The 22,205-nt window shown below is 31.5% G+C and overlaps 3 protein-coding genes and 1 long non-coding RNA gene across 4 annotated transcripts; all 4 read left to right on the forward strand.

The window, feature by feature from the left end:
- Positions 1–348: 348 nt before the first annotated feature.
- LOC145964354 (uncharacterized) lies at positions 349–2,280 on the forward strand. The gene is made up of 3 exons (XR_014436436.1): positions 349–1,039; positions 1,363–1,433; positions 1,728–2,280. It is a non-coding gene; the product is annotated as an uncharacterized LOC145964354 (long non-coding RNA).
- Positions 2,281–7,937: 5,657 nt separating this feature from the next.
- Positions 7,938–9,777, forward strand: Spict (magnesium transporter spict). Its single transcript, XM_083086865.1, has 4 exons — positions 7,938–8,175; positions 8,398–8,520; positions 8,610–8,752; positions 8,823–9,777. Exons 1-4 carry the CDS (start codon positions 8,076–8,078, stop codon positions 9,555–9,557), a joined length of 1,101 nt encoding a protein of 366 aa, XP_082942991.1. The 5' UTR covers positions 7,938–8,075; the 3' UTR covers positions 9,558–9,777.
- A 381-nt stretch (positions 9,778–10,158) lies between these two features.
- Cni (protein cornichon) lies at positions 10,159–11,221 on the forward strand. Its single transcript, XM_083086075.1, has 4 exons — positions 10,159–10,318; positions 10,455–10,523; positions 10,643–10,899; positions 11,048–11,221. Exons 1-4 carry the CDS (start codon positions 10,238–10,240, stop codon positions 11,070–11,072), a joined length of 432 nt encoding a protein of 143 aa, XP_082942201.1. The 5' UTR covers positions 10,159–10,237; the 3' UTR covers positions 11,073–11,221.
- Positions 11,222–12,242: 1,021 nt separating this feature from the next.
- On the forward strand, positions 12,243–20,345 carry Wts (serine/threonine-protein kinase warts). The gene is made up of 6 exons (XM_083086453.1): positions 12,243–12,890; positions 12,963–13,651; positions 14,400–14,741; positions 14,997–17,274; positions 18,957–19,234; positions 19,684–20,345. Exons 3-6 carry the CDS (start codon positions 14,463–14,465, stop codon positions 20,113–20,115), a joined length of 3,267 nt encoding a protein of 1,088 aa, XP_082942579.1. The 5' UTR covers positions 12,243–12,890; positions 12,963–13,651; positions 14,400–14,462; the 3' UTR covers positions 20,116–20,345.
- The last annotated feature ends 1,860 nt before the right edge of the window (positions 20,346–22,205 follow it).

Below are 22,205 nucleotides of genomic sequence, written 5' to 3' on the forward strand. Positions count from 1 at the left end.
GCTAAGTACCCAGCACAGCATTGCCACGAGTCGCACAATGGCTCATATGTGGCACGCGTCGTCGACTTTTCGTCGTCGGTGCCGTCAACGTGTCGCGGACGGCGGCGTTTCGTTACCGCGTTTTCGCGTTTAGCTTTCTCGCGTCATCGCGTTTTCGCGCTTCCGCGTTGGACTTTTCGTATAAAAATCCCAATTTCATTATTGTCACGAGTCTCTACTTCTGATGCCAACTAACTAGGATTTCGAGTTTGCACACGTTGCTCTACAACGTACACTCGTGCTTCGTGCTTCGTCAAGTGATTCGGCTCAAATTAGTTAGAACTCGATCGATTGCTCGGAATGGTCGTCAATGGGTTCCTTCTCTTTGCTCGTCTACAGCCACACGCACTGCGTGTGTTAACCCTGTCGAGGAGTCGAGTGGATTCCCCTAGGCACGATTTTCGCTCGGTAAAAGGGGTTGCCTCCCCATTTTCTAAATTGCTGAATGTTAGCATTTAAAAAATGTGGGTATCCTCTTCTTTTGCCGTCTACCAGCCTGGTGTAGCCATATCCTGCATTGCGGGAAACTTCGTGTTCCGGGCGAAGCACCTGAAATCGTGCTTAGCGGGTCCAGGTTCGGTACGAGATAGGATAATTATGCGCGAAAAAGAGTTGGTGAAATTCATTTTCCTCTATTTCCGTCAATCGTTTCGTCTTCTTTCCGGTTTGGGCTTAGTCCTTGCTCATTGTATCGTTGCATTCCCGACCTGTTGGCTCGAAGCTGATTCTCATAAGTGAAATGGGATTTTCGCTCGTACCGAAACCGGGAGTGCCGTTCAAAGTATACACATATTAAGTATATACATCGCGCGACTAAATAGAAAATTTTTTATCGTACCGAAATAGTGCGGAAACCGTTTAGTATCGCGCGTAAAAGTGCGAAAATAGCGATATAAAAATATCGCTCGTGAGTGCGGGAGTGCCGTTAAGTATCGCGCGTCTAACTGAGAGGAGGAGCAGGCCTAGAAGAGGCATCGGGCGCCGGCAGAGCAACCTTCTGGTAAATAGTTTATTTATTTGCAATTATATATATTAAATATTGAATATATTTATTAAAATTTAAACAATTAATCGTGTAATTTGATTTTTTATTTATATGATTTAAATAAGAGAGAATTGAAGAAAAAGATCTTGTAAAGATACAAGCTTTTATGAAATTATTAAAGGATTATTAATAATGTTTTTGTTTCTAAAATTTATAGAATTATTTTATTAATCTGCTATTATTATATGCATCGAATATAAAATTCAATGCAATAATTTTTGAAATATTAATTATTTTGAACGTTATTATAATTTAGATCTTCTATTTGTATGTTATAGATCGACCCAGATGATCTGAGAGGAGGAGCAGGCCTAGGAAAGGCATCCTGCACCAGCGGAACAACCTGATGGTGAGTATTATTATTTTTATTAACTGTGTATAAATAAGTAAATTAATTTAATTTATTAATTTGATTTATATGAATGATTTAAATAAGAAAAAATTGAGAAAATTTTTGTATAATTCTTTCTGTAAAAGTTTCTACTTAAAAATATTAATTAATTATAAAATTATTTAATATTTGTATATCTATTTATAATTGCGTGCATCGGATATAAAATTCAATGAGTCCAATAATAATTTCTTAAAATATTAATTATTTTAAACATTGTTATAATTTGTATTTTATATTTGTATGTTACAGACAACGTAGCTTCAATATCAACTCCGCTGTTGCGCATCAGTGCCGGTAAGTGACAACCTTTTATTTTGAAGCAAAGGATTTGTAAATGCATGAAGAAATCCGTTGCTTCTAACTCTCGGTTGGCGGGGCAATACGCGTGTAAAAATTAAAGTGAAAAAGTAAAGGAAAAATTTTTAAAATAAAGATATAGATGATTTTTATTGTAATTTTATGAGAGACATATACATGAAATTATTTATTTCCATTATATATATCGGCCTTTATAAAAAATAATTTTAAAAATATAGATTTTTAATATGTAAATATTTAAATATTTAATCTATAAGATAAAGATATTTATAAGTAACCCGCCGACCGAGAGTTAAAATGCATGCTAATTATATTTTATATATGCATGATGATTTATATTTTGCAATTTTTGACGACTGAATAACGTGCGTTAAAGAAACGATCATAATATCGCACGATCGTTTTTTAAACAAATTAGTCGTCAGGATGAATGGCCAGAGATAACTGGCTTGAAAAATATTTACATGGTCAATATTGGCCAAAAGATGTGTTGCGCGGCTAAGGCCTAAATTTTATCGCGGATTTTCGGTTAAGACTCCTTAAAATCCTCATTATCGCGGATTCCTAATTAGGGTTCCCCTTATTTCACCTTATCGCGAATTTTTGCTGGTGTAAGCCAGCAAGTAGGGCGGCTAGGACTGTTAGGTCTGTTAAGTCTGTTAGGGCTGTTAGGGCTGTTAGGGCTGTTAGGGCTATTAGGGCATATAAAAATTAAATTTATTTTAAGGGAAAAACATAATTATTAGGACTGTTAGGACTGTTAGAGCTGTTAGGACTGTTAGGTCTGTTAGGGCTATTAGGGCATATAAAAATTAAATTTATTTTCAGGAAAAAAGACATAAAAATATGTTATTTTTAAGAGTATTTTCATATAATTTATTTTGTATAAAATTAAATAAATTATATGTAAAGAATTGAAATTGATTATAAAAAAATTATAAATAAAAATAAAAAATTAATGTATGGAAAATGTAAAAAATGTAACTTAAATACATAATATACATTTAAGTTGCATTTTATTATACGTATAACATGTATTAGATTTAATATTTTATTTTTTATAAACTGTATTAATAATTTATTTTATCACTTGAATTCAAATGTGAATGTTATTAGTATCTAATATGATAATATTTATTTGATAAAATATTGAGAATAAAAAGTAATTCAAACTAAATAATTTTTTTTCTAAGTTATTTGAATCTATATACATTGATTATCATTGATTAATCATTTCAAATAATAAAAATTTGGCAATTTCCTTATGTTGAGAATATTGATACTAATAGCATCTATAATATAAATTGTATTATTTTTTATTTTTCATAATTTTCTGCACAATTGTATATAAATTGTAATAATGTCTAATTGTAATAATGTAAAAGAAATCTATTGTACATTACACGAAATTAGAAGAATACGTACAATAACAAAATTTGTTGAATTAACACATTTAATATATATTTGAATATTTGAATTGTAAAATTATTAAGGTATTTGGATAACTTACTTTTTATACTAAAAAATTATTAATAAATTCGAGAAATTTTCCTAATCGCGCAAATACTGTAAAAAAATTCTTTTACATAATAAAGATTACTAAAAAAAAAGTATCAAAAGAAACACGATGTTAACCCAATAATTAGATATTAGCTTTTTACTCGTAAAATTTGTCGCGCTTTTAATATTACAAAAACACAAGTATATTCGAAAATAAAATATTGCGAAAGATTAAATATTATCGATCACGCGGAAATTAAAATCTGTAAAACGAAATAATTTTCTTTGATTATCGTTTTCAATTAAATGTATTTCAAGGATGTATTTCGTATCGGAAATGTATTTCGTATCGCGTTAAATATTTATTGAACGATTTTATAATAAATTATATTGCAAACAATTGCGTTATTTTCACGTTTTTGGACGTGATCGCTGTCTGGGCGAAGAAGCCTTATCGCTATCTTTCATGTCAAGTGGACGCTAGCAAATGCACGGTTCGTACTGGCGGATAGTCGAAACGATTTTCATTGTGGAGAGTTATTTCTTGTCGGTTTTGGGAATTTATCCGCAACGCTTAGTTCGGTGCTTCATTAAAAATTGGGAGTTTCCATTACAGAGTTGGAATTAAACCCAGGTTTTCTTGGCGGTTCCTGAAAACAGTGTTTTTGGCAGTGATTTAACGACGATCACCGTACAGTGTCTGAAATCGAATCACAAAATTCATTAAATATATTTTGAGAGAAGATATATTTTCCTTTTTTTTGTCAAAAATGTTCTTCCATTAATATCTTTTCTATTAATATCAATATTATATTAATAATGAAAATATTTAATAATAGTTCAAAAATGGATATAATAAATAAAATTCACTTTTTCAAATATAAATTTCATTTAATAAAGTTTTTGCAGACTTTTTTGTACAAAATTTTTATTATTTGAAAAGTTATGGTTACAAACAAGTATATTTTATTAATTAATTTTGAATTAATTTTATTTTTGGTCTCTTTTAAGAAACCACTTGCAGGGATCACTGGATGCTTCACTATCTCAGTATATTATAATTATAGTTTATTTTAGATAAGAGTGTATATATAATAAAATACATGTGCGTAAGTTGTGACATATTTGAAAAACTATTTTTTTATATTATTCTTAATAATATATTAGGAATGCATGATATAATATAAAATGTGTGAGTAATTAAAAAATTCGAGACAAATCGAATGGGTACTCTGATATCAGTAAGATGTCTGCAAATTATTGTTACGTGCTAAGTGTTAACTGTTAAATGCAACAGAAAAATTAATTCCTTGATAATCTTTCATTTGATGTTGCTAAATATTCAAATTGAATTTTTTTTTAATCTCGCTGTTATCAGATTTGATTTGTCTCGAGCACATTTGGTACCCTAAAATTATTATTCACATATTTAACCAAGCAACGATAAAAGCGCATGTATTTCATTTTTTCTAAATATACTTGATTGTAACATGTATATAAAAATCATTATATCCAGTCATTATTTAGTAAAAAAAGATATTTCTTAAAATCGAAGAACATGTTTTTTTCACGCGAATTTTAATCTCATATATTGAAAATGATAAGAAGGGTAACAGTCGTTAATCCGCTGCCGAAATCACTGTTATCGGGAGCAATCAGGAGGATCGGGGATTCGTTCCTTCCTGTAGAGGGACTTCTGATGTTTAATGAATCACTTAACTATTCGTTGTGAATCGATTTCGCGAGATCCGAAATAGAAGAAATAAGACAAATTGAAGTCGCTTTCCACTTTTAGGATCGTTCTTCTCTCTGTCAGATATTAACCAGCGTGTCACCCGGCAGAGGGATTTTGATCTGGTCTAATCGTTGGGCCAGTTATCCTTCATTAAACGTGGCGATAACGCGATTATTTTAAGGAACATTAAAGTTTAGCCTGTTTGCAATTGTTCGCGGAACAAGATATATATTTTACTTTTGATCGCGAAATTTACATGAAATTGTATATTTGAAAAGAAATCGAGTATTAGATTCTGCATCCGCGTTTCATTCCTTACGTATATTATAATTATAATATTGTACAAATTATAATTAAAATGCGCCTCTAATGTTGCAATATTTTTATTGTCATACAAAATGATAATAATTATATTGCGTGTGCGCACGTGGTATTCCGATTATTATAGAAATTATATGTATTGTGATTAAATATTACTATTATTATTAATTTATTTATTTATCATATATATTCGCGAAATTTAAACCGCGATTTTTTCTCTGATTTAATCATTGGGTAACATCGATGTTTTACTTATCTTTTCGCGTCATCGAACATTTTTTTTAGAAAATCTTACAAAACGCATTAAAATTCCGCATTAAAATTACTCTTTCTTAATTGAGAGGAACATAATCGATAAATTTATTAATGATTCTTTTAGTCGCGATAGATGATCAGCTACGCTAATCTAAAAATTTCTAATCAATTTTACGTTGTACGTATTGCGGATATTTTCGTGTAATATATAGTAAAATAATCTATGTATATATTCTACATAACAATTATTTATGTATTATTTTATGTATTATATATAATGTATATTTTATTGTTATAATTATGTATTATATACTACATGTTTTCAACGAAAAATTTTATGTATTATCTTATGTATTATTAATTTTATGTATTAACAATAATGTAAAATTTTATATATTAACAATTTATTTATGTATTATATATATGTATTATGTATATATAATTTATTATTGTTATTGTTATACATTATAGACTTTCAATTTGATTGTATCATTATATATTAAATTAATTTTGTAATTTATATTTTATAACTATATTGTATTTCGAGCTAAAGTAAAATATTATGTATTAAGTTATACTATTGTGAAAATGATAACAAAATTATGTGTAAAAGTTATTTATAACACTTACAATAGAGAATAAATCTTGAATAAAAGTCGAAAAATGGAAAATATATCTTGCAATATTTTCATTTTTCGAAAAATTATTTTACTCTCCGAACTTTCCTTTCTTTTTCTTTCCATATACATATATACAATATTATTGTAAGTCCAAGCGTGTATGTTAATGCTCTCAACATCATTATCCGTATTATTGAAAATATTTGTATAAATTCGAATACATATTTATTTGATGTTGATAGCATCACCAATTTATAAATTGTACTATAATTATAATATATATTTTGTAATATATTTTTATATGACTGCAAACTATGTAATTATACACTATAATATTTTATAAATTCTTTGTATTGTTTTCTATTTGGAAAATTTGAAAAACCTACACTATTAAAAGAAAATAAAGTAAAAAAATTTTACCTCCTCGATGGGGTATCTCCACCTTAACGAAGGCATTTGCCGGGTGAGGAGGTTTGAGTACTTTAATGATCCGGAGAGCTATGCCGGCGGTAATTAGGCCGGTATTCATACAATCTGTTTTTATATTTAATCATCTTGAATATGATCTTAGATCGCATTTTAAAATTCTGTTCAATTTCAATGAAATAACAAACATTTTCTAAATTTTACTTAAAACGATCTTAAATATAAGACTATATGAACACCGGCCTTAATTATTGGTAGGGTCACCCATGCCGGATAGGTCAAAGGGAAAGAGTCAGACTAAGAGAGATACCATAATTATAATTATTATATTAATAATTATTAATGTAATAATTATATTATAATATATTATAATTATAATAATTAATATTTATTATATTTTTTGAATAAGATAGAAGTAAAAGAATGATAAAATCATAAGAAGAAAGAAGCACTAACACCCTAATATGGTCTTGGGAATGCGACAGATCATAGCACTGCAAAGATTTGAAGAAGAAGATGCATTGGATAAAAATGCATAGTAATTAAGTGTTTGATGTTATTTTATAATCGCAAAATTTTCCATTAAAATTATTTTCAAACGAATAATATTCATTTTATTTTCTACAGTAAGATGATATATACTCGTGAAATATTGTAGAGATAAATAAAGTTTTGTATAAGAGACTTCGGAATTTTCGACATCGGAAACATTTTATTAATAATGTTTTCAAAGATGCATCAAGACACCTTTTGTTATTAATCAAGTGCATATGTACTTGATTACATCAGATTTTTACAATCGATTTTCTCAAAAATGCCTTACGAAAGAAATTTTGTTCACTTTTTATTTACATTGACATAATAATTTTATTTACATTAACGTAATTAAGGAAATCATTTCTACATATATTTTGTTTGTATTCTTTAAACGGGTTCATAATATGTATTAAAACAAAAAAAGATTACACGCAGTTAATGATATGTAATAAATGTTAGTAAATTTATAATATATTTCCGTACTTTTGATCCATAATTATGGATCTAGTACGGATATGAACCAAGCGGTCGTTTTACCATGGGATCAAAAAGTGAATCTAGCCATGTAGTTCCATCGGCTCTGAAATGGATCTAGGGAGCGCCACTATACAACTTAGTAAAACTGTCTCATGAAAAACGATGACATGGGGTCTGTTCTTTTTAGCTGCACTGCTGCACTAGTGCAATAAGTTGGAAAGAGACAAACATACTTTTTTTCATTCTAACTAATTGCACTAGTGCAGCTAAAAAGAACAGGCCCATGATCTCTCTCAGGCTTCTTCATGGCCCTGGCTCTTGTAATTTCTAATGTTACTATGTCTATGATTTTATATGAATAAAAACATGTAATTGCAAAAAAATTCAGATTTAATTAAGTAATAAAACATGAGTGTTACGACAGAAGTGTCAAATGACGATACGCATTATGACACAATGAATTTTTACATCGGTCTAGGACTAGCGATTAGTTCTAGCGGATTTATAGGTTAGTGATTTAATGAATTTATTAAAAAAGAAAAGAAATGTCAATATTTTGTTTGTCAATATTAGTTAAATTATTCTTACAGAAAAAAGTTGTTTTATTTAAAAAATAGAAATTATATTATGGATATAAGAATTTTACCAAGTAGATTTAGGTGAAATACAAGAGTAAATGGAAATCAATTATTTTGTTTTAATATAATGTTATTTATTCTATTTTATTTAGGTGCCAGTTTTATCATTAAGAAAATAGCTTTAATTCGACTTCAGAGATATGGTGGAACACGTGCGTCTTGTGGAGGGTTTGGTTATTTAAAGGAATGGATATGGTGGGCTGGTCTATTATCTAGTATGTATAAATCTCAAAAGATTTCAGATGCTATCATTTTTCTATGTCATGTAAAGAAAAATGATAATTAATTAAAATGAATGTTATAGTGGGAATAGGAGAAGCAGCAAATTTTATTGCATATGCCTTTGCGCCTGCATCACTTGTAACACCATTGGGTGCATTAAGTGTTCTAGTAGCAGCAGTATTAGCTTCCAAATATCTTAATGAAAAATTAAATCTATTGGGAAAGGTGAGGAAGAAATATTAATGATTGCTTAGTGACAATTTACAATATTTTAATGTTGCAATTTATCTTTTAGATGGGTTGTTTATTATGTGTCTTAGGCTCCATTATAATAGTATTACATTCTCCTAAAGAGGAAGAAATTAATAGCTTAAGTGATTTAATTATCAAGATAAAACAACCAGGTTTTATATCTTACATTCTAGTTGTGATAATCTGTACCTTGTTAATTATATTTTATTTTGGTCCGGCGTATGGCAAACAAAATGTTTTAGTGTACATTTGTTTATGCTCCTCTGTGGGTTCTTTAACTGTTATGAGTTGTAAAGGGCTAGGCTTAGCTTTAAGGGAGACCATATCTGGTAAAGAGAACGCATTTGTCATTTGGCTGACATGGGTCTTCATATTTAGCATTATTCTTTGTATCATAGTACAGATGAATTATCTAAACAAATCGCTTGACTTGTTTGACACATCTATTGTGACACCAATTTATTACGTTCTCTTTACAACATTGGTGATAATTGCATCCGCGATTCTATTCAGAGAATGGGAAAAAATGAGTGTGGAGAATATTTTGGGTTCCTGCTGTGGTTTTCTCATAGTTATAATTGCTATATTCTTATTGAACGCGTTTAAAGAAATAGATATATCTTATGGTAATATTAAGCACATATTGAAACCCAAAAGGGAAATACTTATGAATTATCATTCAAAATGGGAGGATCAAGAAAGAGTAACGAGTAGATTAGAATCTCAACATTTGTTGAGTCATAATTACGCCAATTCAGATCTCACTAGAACTGTCTGAAATTATTTTTAAAATATAAATAGCACAACAAATTGTGTTACATTGATATTTTGTAAATATTATAATATATATTTCATTGTATATACAAATTGTAAAGAAAAATTATATAATATATTTTGTTGTCTTTCACACACATACACATATATTATATATAATGCATGTGTATCTAATTTAATATATATATTCTTTGTTACTTTCAAATAAAGTATTTAAAACATTAGGTATGTTATTGTTTTAATTGCAAACAGTTTTATTCTCTCCCCCTGGTTCTAAAATAGAAAAAATAAAAAAACAATTATTGGTTTAAACTTTAAAAATTTATTTTTTCAAGAAAATTAATCTATGAAAAAGCTTATTTATAAAATACTATTTATAGGTAGATATACTTAATATATGTATGTATAAAAAAAATGAACAATATTTACAATCTTTTAATATGTAATATATAGATATATACAAATTTTTTAATCTGAATAATTAATCAATCAGGAAAATACAGCAAAAATTGTTATATTTGTATTTTAAACTGCGTTCTATTTGCTGTTTGTAACATTTGTGAACATCATCTATCTTTATTCAACTTGCAACAAACAACAAGGACAAGATGATCGCGAGCGTCAAGTGGAACATATCTTCGATGGAGACTAGACATATTAGATACGTTCTCCGCATTTGTCAGAATGACATTCAATTTAGCTGCCTTTTCATATATCATAGCATTAATTGGTGACGCATTTTTAATATTTTTCGCCATATTTCATGTACGTTTCCGTAATTTTACAGCTTTTAAAAATTAAAAGAGTCGTTTCTATTTGCATCAATTGCACATATAACCTTATATAAATATATTCCCGCATATATTACATTACTGTGCGAATAATGTGTTTAATCTTTTAGGTAATCACATTCGATGAATTAAAGACTGGATATAAAAATCCAATCGATCAGTGTAATAATTTAAATCCGGTAAGAGATGTATATTATATATATATATATATATATATATATATATATATATATGTGTGTGTGTAAAGATATAAATATTTATATATATGTGTATATATTAATAATTATATTTTTTTCAGTTAGTTCTTCCGGAATATATATTGCACATTGTCATCAACGTTTTCTTTTTAATCAGTGAACAATATTTTTCACTGTTCATCAATATTCCACTGATAGCTTATCATGTATGGCGATACATGAACAGGCCTTTGATGACAGAATCTGGCTTATATGATCCTACGAGCATTATGAATGCTTATGATCTGTCTGTTTATCAAAGAGAAGGATGGGTTAAGCTAGCATTTTATCTACTTTCATTTTTCTACTATTTGTACGGGTGAGTTATTCTCTTTTATTCCTCCTCTTTCTCTCTCCATCCTATTTTCTCCTTCTATCATATTATATCTCTAATCATGTTTTTAGTATTTTATTATAATTATATTTAAATAGTATTAATTTTTGTTTTGCTGTAATTTATATTTCAGAATGATCAACTCGTTGATTAATTAAAACCAGTAACCATCACAAAATTACTCTTGTTGATGAAAGAATTTTTCATTTTTCTTATGTAATAACGCATATATTGGAAGTACAAGTGGTAATTATAATTAATTTATTGTACTGAAAATTTTATAATAACAACATGAGAGGAAAAAGTTTGTTGATTATATATCTAAATAATCTCTTAACATAACATACCTAAATATTTCTTTATGATATGTATCATAATGAGTTTCAAACAAAATATCATTATTATTTTAAAAAAGTTAATTTAAAAAAATGTGAAAAATTATTTACAAAGAAAATATGTATGCATTTTGAGTCTGTTAGAATATTGTTTATTCTTTTAAATACGACACAAGAGAATAAAATATTTTGAACTAAAATATATATTGATTCAATATTTTAACAAAATTATTAATACATTATTCTATATTATATTATAATGTTATGTTTATAAAGAAAATCTTGATTAAAGATGAAATTTCAATACGTTAAATATAATAGCTTTATATCTTTACAAATAGAATATGTACTAAATTTATGTTTATTTTATGTGTGCTGTAAACACACATTGATGTATTAATTCTGCAGTCAGCGGGATGTTTACAAGAGCGAATATTTAATAAAACGCATTTTTTCGTAACAAAATACAAATTTTGCGTTTCGTTGAGTTTTCATGAATTATATAAATTGATTTTTTTAAATATTGAGATCTCTTTAAATCTCACGCATGTGGATCCAGCCTTATGCGTGGTGAGAGACGATGCGATAGCCAATCAACTTACGGCTAGTTCGTAAAGCTGTAATCATACTACGGTTGGAATTGACCAATCAGAATAATCGGCTGACAAATTGCTTTGTTCTGGCCTGTAAAAGCCTTAATTTTTCTTTCTTTTAATATTTTTACTACAAAAAATATCAACTTTACAAAGATTTGAAAAAATACAAAAAAGTCTTAAATATATAACATTTCTAAGAAAACTTACTAATGTTACTAACGTACATTTTAAATAATGGCGCCAAATGTAACAACTTTTCGATTAGTTTCGCCATTTTTGTTCCGAAAATCTCTCGATCAATCAACAAAAAAATGTTCCGTTTTCGGATTCTCTTTAGAGAGAGACTGTCTTCGATATAAACTCTACGATATATGTTCATGGTGTAAGTGGAGAACGATTTGCCTCTAATCGGTAAGGAAAACGAGAGAGAGCGGCTGCTCAGCGTCAGATCGCTGCGTTTATTAAACGAAAAAAAAAACCTGAAAAAAATCTATTCTCATGAAAATTTATCAGGAGATGGAAGGAGGGGGACAAAAATTGCACCTCGACGCAAATATATGCATTTCCCGTGTCTACCTTGACACAATCGATACGTTTCCCAAAGCATTTCTGTCCTCGCACATACATGGGCACCGCTCCCCACGTGTGTGTGTGCGTGTGTGTGCGTGTGAGCGAAATGCGGTAATCGCGCAGGCTTATGATTCGCGATAAATGAAAATATCGGGGAAATGCGACGATAAGGGAGAAATTTCGCCGCGCGTCAGCTGTCTCATAAGTCACCTCGGACATGACAGATCGCTCCGAGAGGAGAGGCTGTCAAGGGCCCGTGTGGCTGTGTCGCGATACCATACTGGCTGCGTATAGGAATGTGGCATTTCAAAATGGCTGCCACGGCTATTCTAGTAATTTACAGTCTCGGTAATCCGCCTTTGTTGTCGCGTGTGTGAACCGTGCGAATTCTCGCCAAGAGGCGGCCCCGGCGCGAGGAACTCCGAAGTCGGAGCGACCGATGCGATACGTACGCATGCGGACACGATACGTACACGTGTGTGTGTTGTGTGTGTATGTGTGTGTATGTGTACGTGCATCCGTTCATCTGTCTCTGCCTGCTCTGTAGCTCGACGATCCGCTCTCTCGCGAGAGGTGTGCACCGAGTGATTTAGCGTGAATCTCGCGCGCATCGCTGACGTTTGCGCCGTCCTGTCACCTCGCCTCACCTGTCGCCCGCTCGGCTCGCCAGAAGCAACGGCGAGGAACGCTGGGAAGCGAGCCAGGGGAATAATATGCTCGGGACGGCTGCTGTCGTCTGTCACCCCATCGGGAGAACTCTGTCCCGCGGGATCTCGACGGCTCGTACGTTTGTTGTCACGTTGTAGCGTCTCAGGTGCGTTGACATTAAGCTTGTCACCTGTTTACCGTCGTCCTTAGCATTCTCCCGAAGCGGGTTTAGCAATATGCCTGGAGATAGGTTAGCCACTTATCAATCGCGTGGTACGAGGATGCCGAGAAGCGACTATGCGAAATATGCCTAGTGTGCCTTCCGAGTCTCTGCCAATCTCGTCGAGCGAGGTTGTTTTTCAAGACGGTGTGAAGAATACAAGTTCCTTGCGTTTTTTCATCTACGTTTTTCTGACTAATATATCTTCTTGTTATTGTGTTATACGTCATTCGAGCGGCAGGAATCGCCCCCGAGCTCTTTTGAGCGTGTTTTGAACTCGACTAGCTGTCCTGACTAGAGAGCTGTCGCCAATCATGACACTAAAAAGTATCCGCAGCAGGACAAATTAGCAGTGGATCTGGTATTCTGTAAGTATTATTTTGTTATGTAAATTAAGTATATGTTTGTATGTCAATTTCTACATCTAGGTATAATATAAAGACAATCTTAATTTTAATTCATATTTCAATAGAATTGTATAAAACAAAGTCTTTATTACTCTCAAACATAATGTAAAGTTTGTAAAAAATATTTATATAATGACACATGCGTATGTGTAAAAAGAAAGAAAGGGCTTAATAATTATAATATATATTTATTGGCTATTAATTATTCATGTATGTTGGTATTGATATTTCTCAAAAAATGGTATTAAAATAATACTTGAAAAAAATTCAATTCAATTGTCTTATGTAGTCTATTATATCTACAATTGTGCATTATATTGTTTATATATTAAAGGAAAGAAAAATATATCTTTTATTTTCACATCGATATAAATTTCTTTCTTTTAAAATTTAGATAAATTTAATTAAATTCTTGTATGTTACGTCTCCTCAACATATCAATTCATTCTGTTTATGTAAATTCCATACATTTGTAGTAATATACAAAAAATATACAAAATATAATAATATACAAAATAATAATATACAAAACATACAAATATATAAAATAATAATATACAAAAAAAAAACAAAATTAAGATTATCAAAAAAAAAGTTGTAATGCACAACATTTCTGTTTTCCTTTTACTTCGGTAAGGTTTATTTCATTCTCAAATTATTACATATTATTTTTAACCAAGTCTAATAAGAACATTATTTTATGTTGTAGATACATTTATATATGCCACAACCAGATTAAAGCTAGGTCCTAAAGGGCCTAGCATGGGCCACTATGAATCCACCTGCAGTCAACAAATCGAGCACTCGCGGCTCTGGATACCACCAAAAGGCATTAGCTGAGATTCGCAATTCGCTACTACCATTTGCGAATATTGGCGGGGTTGGAGAGGTGGGTTCCAGTGCTGCTAGCACTATCTCTACTGTATCTACGACCAGTGGTATTAGCTCCGCCTCGGGTCTTAGTGGACTATCCGGTGCTTCTGGTTCCACTGTCGATAAACCGGATCAGCGACAGGCATTGGCACAATTATTAGCCATGGGATATTCGGAGGTGAGACAGGAGAATACAGGAATATATTCTTTCTATGTCGCCGGGAGAAAATATTGCACCCACAGTTTTATACACTGCTGCGTTGAACCTTTATTCATGTTATGAGCCTTGGGAATTACTTAACGCATAGAAGGGTTGCAATATATTCTTTCGCAGTTTACTCTTGAGAGGTTTCAGTGTATTATTAATTATAATCTCAATAAATCTAACGATATACAATATATATAGGACTTATTCAATAAAATAATTTTACAGGAAATAGGTTTACGCGCCATGAAATTCGCAGGATGGCGATTAGATGCAGCAATAGAATACTTGAAACAAACTCAGGGGGAATCTCTGAATGGACTCGGTAAACTCAATACCAAACTCATTAGGAAACCGAGTCTCGAGAGAGAATTGAGCTTGCAACGCGGCAGTCCCGCATTGGACAGCGGAGCGGGTAGCTCGCGATCCGATAGTCCACGCCTCACAGAACTTAGCACGCATCCACAGTTAAGCCGCCAATACTCGCCTAATAACTTTGTGGAACGGGAACCACCGCCTCCTCCGCCGCCTCGATGCAGTTCCACGCCACCACCACCACCGCCGCCTCACGCGCCATATAATCAACCTAATGTGCCTACCAACATGCAACAAATGCTCAAGCGAATGTCACCAGCGCCAGTCGTGCCGACAAGACCGACAGTGACGACGTCCAACACGGTTGGTGTTACATCAACCTCAGTAAATCCGCCGCAGCGCGGTACTAGTCCGGTGGCGAGCGTTAATAATTCTGGCAGTCGTCAGCCAATGATTGTGCAAAATGGTCCTCAAGTACAACAGCAACTAACGCAGCAGATGCAGGCCCTCAGCATTTATCAGACGAGCAATAGCAATACGAGTATTCAGATTGAACCTCCGCCACCTTATCCCATAGTTCCATCCTCATCCGCTGGTCAAGCAGTGCAACCGCCCTCTTACAGTGTCTCTATGCAGAATCGGCAAAGTCCCACACAGTCGCAGCAAGATTACCGTAAGAGTCCGTCGTCAGGCATCTATTCAGGTCCGACGTCGGCTGGTACACCCAGTCCTATCACCGTGTCCACGATATCGCCTAGTAGCACGCAGACGTCAATGGCACGACCGACGCCGTTGCAAGCGTGGGGCGCGCGGCAAGCTAAAACACAACCGCCGATCATCATGCAATCAGTGAAAAGTACGCAAGTGCAGAAACCTGTGTTGCAGACTGCTATTGCGCCCACAGCGCCGCAGCCGATTTCTACTACCAACAACACACCACCACCGCCTCCTTCTTACGCATCGTCCATTCAACAGAAACAACAGCAACCACTGCCTGCATATCCACCCATGAACAATGTGGCCACACCGTCCACTAATATACCGACAACAGAACCTCCAAGTTATGCAACGACGATGCAGGCATTAGCGATAGCGGCACAACGCGGTATACATCACCCATTGCCGCCGCCACCTTACAGCACTCCCACTGAAGATACATCGATTATGTCTTCTACGATAGAGAGCAACAGTGGGCCGCGATCATCCCCAATTGCTCATCATCCGCCACTTCAAAGGAAATACTCGCCAGTTGACAACTGTCAACACACGATGGATGCACCATCTCTACCGCCAATTGCCTCGACCTCAATGTCTGTAAGAAATAACAATAATCATTCATCCTTGCCTGAAGGTACCGCCACCGTTGGTATCAAAGGTAGTGGCAACACCAAAGGCGATCATAGCGGTAAAATCAAGCATCAATCTCCTATACCCGAGCGCAAAACCATGAGCATAGAGAAGGAAGAAGAACGCAGGGATTGCAAAGTAAGAAATTATTCTCCTCAGGCTTTCAAGTTTTTCATGGAACAGCATATAGAAAATATTCTCAAATCGCATAAACAACGTCTCTATCGACGTATGCAGTTAGAGACGGAGATGGCGAAAATCGGCCTGAGTGCGGAAGCACAGTGCATGATGAGGAAGATGTTGTCGCAGAAAGAGTCTAATTACATCAGATTAAAACGGGCGAAGATGGACAAGTCAATGTTCACCAAGATCAAACCAATCGGTGTCGGTGCATTCGGTGAAGTCACGCTCGTTAGGAAGCTCGATACCAATCAGTTCTACGCAATGAAAACCTTGCGTAAAGCCGACGTGTTGAATCGCAATCAAGTTGCTCACGTGAAAGCCGAGCGTGATATATTGGCAGAAGCTGACAATGAATGGGTCGTCAAACTCTATTACTCGTTTCAGGATAAAGATAATCTGTACTTTGTGATGGATTACATACCCGGTGGAGACTTGATGTCGCTATTGATTAAACTCGGCATCTTCAAGGAACCATTGGCAAGATTCTACATCGCCGAGCTCACATGTGCGGTTGAAAGCGTTCACAAAATGGGATTTATTCACAGAGACATTAAGCCGGACAACATCTTAATTGATCGTGACGGACATATCAAACTGACCGATTTCGGCCTCTGCACGGGATTCCGTTGGACTCACAATTCTAAATATTATCAACAAAACGGTAAACATACTTCAGTCATTTCTTTCTTGCGTAGATATTCAAATATTGGATTGCTTACAAAAAATTGCAATAATTTGCATAACAAAATTAAAAGCAACGTGTTTATATTCATTTATATTTATTCAGATATATCTTTTTATTAGGTAATGTATGCATCGTATTTTTTTGTTCGAAAAATATATTTATATCAGTCAGAATGAAAAATTGACATAAATTTTGTAAGCCATCAAAATACTTTTTCTTCTGTTAAAAGAATTTTGCAAGGATAAATGATAATTGGAAAGTATTAATATGGAGATATAAGATAGACATTTCAGTTTAACTAATTTTTGGCGAAATACAATTTCAAATTTTCTGAGAATCTTGTCAAAAAAAATAAAAAAGATAAATTTACATCCAGAAAAGTTATAAAAAGGTATTATACTTTAAAATACAAAGTATTCTCTGCAACTAGATGGGATTTTATCTTTAAAACGTCATTAAAGATACAAAGAAATAATGTAAGGCAAGATTAAATTAATTAAAATTAAAATATATATATTTATATTTATATCTTGTATATATATTTTGTATCTTCAAAAGCTATTGCTTATCCTACTATTAGATATTTTATTAGATTTAGATTTTAGATTATACACAATCTAATATATGTTGAACTTATACCCAAAAGAATAGAATTTCATTAAAATAAAAATAGAATTTAAATATAGAATATAAAATTAAATATAGAATTGCACAAAAAAGTTGAATATTTGTAACATTATACAATCTTGCTTTACAAATTTAAAATAAATGTTAACAATTTTTAAGTATAACTTTGTAATAATTTTATAAAGGAAGAAAAACTGCTAACTGGATCAATATAACTAAAAATATGGAATTCCAAAAAAAAAATATTGCAAAAAAGTAGTGCAATTAAACTTCCAACTAGGACTATTACTTTTGACAATTTCGAACCTTCGAAACTTTGAAAAATAAATTCTTATAAATTCATGTAAGAAATGTTAAAAATATTGTATATCTGGAGGTGAATTAATTAATATATATATACAAAAAATTATTTAAAATTATTCAAAATCAAAATTTTTAAACATATTTTTCAATTTAGCAACATAATTGCAACATTTTATTCAGATTTTATCACATAATTATATAAATGTGTATTTATCGCGATAATATAACTTTCAATACTTCGAAATTTCGATCTTCCAAGATTTTAATACCGAAGCAATTATATAGCTGAAGAATTTTCGAAGCTTCAAAGTTTGAATATCGAAGTCTTCAAGGTAAATCATCAGCCCTACTCACAACTATATTTATGTACAAAACTACATAAAAACAACGTAGAAATATAGTGTTTTAAATGATTTAATTTTGCTTTACAACATTTCTTTGTATTTCTAATCATATATTTTGAAGATACAGCTTTGCTTAGTTGCGTAAGATAATTTGTGTATGTCTTTAACTGATTAAACTCTCTCTCTTTTAAGGATTCTCAAAATATAATATGTATCTATAAAATATGATAAGATTTTAGTAATTAAAAATAATATAAAATTTGATGATTTTTATTATATGATTAATTATTTGATGGCTATGATAAAAATAACGATAATAATAACTGTTTCGATATCGTAAATATATAAAATAGTATGCTGATGTATCTTTTTATATGATTTTAGGTCATGGTAAGCAAGATTCGATGGATCCAGCTGACGATTGGAATAACGAATGCCAGTGCATACAATTGAAGCCATTAGAACGTAGACGACATAGAGAACATCAAAGGTGTTTGGCGCATTCTCTGGTTGGAACACCGAATTATATCGCACCGGAGGTTCTACAACGTACAGGATATACCCAGTTATGCGATTGGTGGAGTGTAGGAGTAATTTTGTATGAAATGTTGGTCGGTTCTCCACCATTTCTTGCCAATACGCCCGCTGAAACTCAATATAAGGTATGCAGAATAATTCTCTCTCTTTCTCTGCCTCCCCTTTTCTTTCTTTCACTTTTCTTCCCCTTTTGGTTTTCTCTTTTACTTTCTTCCTTCCTCTTCTTTTCCTTCCTCCCTCTCTTTTTTCCTCTCTTCTTTTTTGACTTAAAATTCATAATCAGCAAAAATATATAAATACAAATGTTAATAAAAAGCTTTTTCTACTGTCGAATGTATTCCTCAAAGAATTAAATTGATATTGTAAGAACTGTGAAATTTTCTCCTGGAAAATGAGAATTTTTCCTAATCAATCAAAATCTATCTTCTTTATAAGATAACACGTATTTAGCACTCTTATTTTCAATAAATATAAGAAAGATAAAAAAAATCATAAGTCTTTCGAGATAGATTGTTTTTCAACGTTTTTTCAATATTTTTTTAATAATAAATGCTTTTTTGTTTTATTTCTGCAGGTCATTAATTGGGAAACGACGCTTCATATACCGAAACAGGCCAATCTATCGCCAGAAAGTATGGATTTAATACTAAAACTCTGTGTTGGTGCGGATCGTCGGTTAGGTAAAAACGCGAATGAAGTTAAAAATCATCCGTTCTTCGCAAATATTGACTTCGAGAAGGGATTACGACGCCAAATGGCACCACATATACCTCGTATAGAATATCCAACTGATACGAGTAATTTTGATCCCGTTGACCCCGAAAAGTTGCGCAACTCAGAGTCATCGGATTCAAACAAATCAGATGAGTTATTGGACAATGGGAAGCCATTTCACGGTTTCTTCGAGTTCACATTCAGACGTTTTTTCGATGATGGTGGTGGTCCTGCGTATCCTAGTCGAATCAGTTTGGACGACAACGATAATCAAGGTCCTGTTTACGTATGACATTAGGCTAAGCTTATGATTTATGAGCACTCTGCTGCCTATTATTTTCTTCGTTTAATATTTCTCTACCGTCATTTTTTTTCCGTTCGACATTTTATGATTCAAGATAATTTTTCGTTCTATTTTTTCTTTTAGACATATTTTATTATATTTCGCCATATATATGATGATTTTCTATTTGATATTTAAAACACAATATTATTTTGACAACAGATATAATCATGCTTTTATAACAAATGTCGATTAGAATATATTATGAGGAAAAATTAGAAAGTAAAGTATTTTCTATCATTTCTCTTTATAATATATTCCAATCGATATTTGTTATAAAACATGACTATATCTGTTGTCAGAGTAGAATTGTGTCTTAATTAAATTAATTGTCTGTAATTAAATAAGGACCCTTACTTTCTGATATTTCCTTGTATATGCAAGGAACATCAATAATTTCTTTATTTTTAATTTCGACATTTTTAAGTTAAACACATACTTGTTCACATATCATGTTGGAAACTATCTCAGAAGAATCAGTAAATTGGTAATAAATAATTTGATGCGTGGCCCATCAGGATTAAATGTAAGATTAATGAAATGTAATATAATTTGTATCATTTTCAAATTAGCGATATAACATTCGATTCTTCTTAGAGGTAATAATTATGATACATAAGTATCTACGCACTATTCGTCTGACTTGAAAATGTCGAAAATGGGAAACATTTATTAATGCTTTCTCTCTGTACATATATAAATACATATATTATATTCTGTATATATGTACATACATTTTTCATTAATGCTTTAGTATTTTCACATCTAAAAGAGAGTGAGCGAGAACGAGCGAGAGATTATATTTTTGGATGCAGTGTCTAAATATTCGTGCATCATGACATAAAGTTCAATCTGATAATTTGCCATTTATAAGTCTAAAAAATTAAACATATTACGTTTATATTTACATTTGACATTTATATGTCTAAAAAAATTAAACATGGGGTTAAAAGATAAAATAATTCATGCAATATTACATTAACTAATAAGAATGTAGTAGTAAATTATTTATTATTAATTATGTATTTATTATTAATTACGTAATAATTACGGAATAATTAATTATGATGCACGAATATTTGGACTAATCAAAAAATAATTTAATTAGAGTACAGAAGTACTGACATTAATACATGTTGCGTAATTGGCTAACAGTCAATTAGCAAGTCTCAAATCTATTATATGATAAATTCATTGAATTTAACATTTTCCAAATTAGAAGAAGTGTCATGATACATCAAATAATATCCGAAGGAGATAGCGACATGGAATATCTCTTTGTCTCTCTCAGTATAGATTAGTAAAAAAGTTTATTTTATGTTCTACAAAAACAAATAAGGTTGAATTGCTTAAATATAGTAAATCCTGATCAAAAATTTTTAATGAAACTTACGTACAAAACTTTCAATATACATGTGCTTAAAAGAAGAAATATTTTCTGAGATTTTTTCAGATCTTTTTCTCTATATAAGTTATAAGAAAGAGTTCCTTTTAAATTGTGTTGAATTTAGTGAGAAGAAGTGATCTGAAAGAAAGATAGAATCTCTCGAGTTATTATTTTTTAAGCACATGCAAAATTAAAACTTTATACAAGCCTCATTAAAAATTTAGCAAATGTTATAAGTGATAATATCGTAGACTTATATAAACTTATATAATAGATCAACATTTTTATGTGATAACTAAAGGAAGAAAGTTATCCGACAAGATGCTTTGATGGACAGAAATATACAAGATGTTTTCTTTATTACACAATATTCTGGAAAGGGACGATAAGAGTGTAAAAAAATATTAAATATAAATATTAAATTTTTTCCTTCTTTCTTCTCATCAGCACAGAAGTAATCAGATAAGTAAAGTATCTATAGTTAAAGTATTTTTATTGCTTTTTCTTATCAATGTTATCTTCAAATGAAAGCGCTCAATTTATTTACATAAGTCTATGGTAAACTTGTAACATCTATATTTATTTTTTAACGATTTATTTTCCTGATTGTACTAAAAGAGACAATGGCTGCATTCAGTAGAACGAAATGCTT

Source organism: Camponotus vicinus, unplaced genomic scaffold (genome assembly GCF_025532165.1).
Source record: "Camponotus vicinus isolate PSW18456_S1 unplaced genomic scaffold, iyCamVici1.0 SCAF_13, whole genome shotgun sequence".
Lineage (NCBI taxonomy): Eukaryota > Metazoa > Arthropoda > Insecta > Hymenoptera > Formicidae > Camponotus > Camponotus vicinus.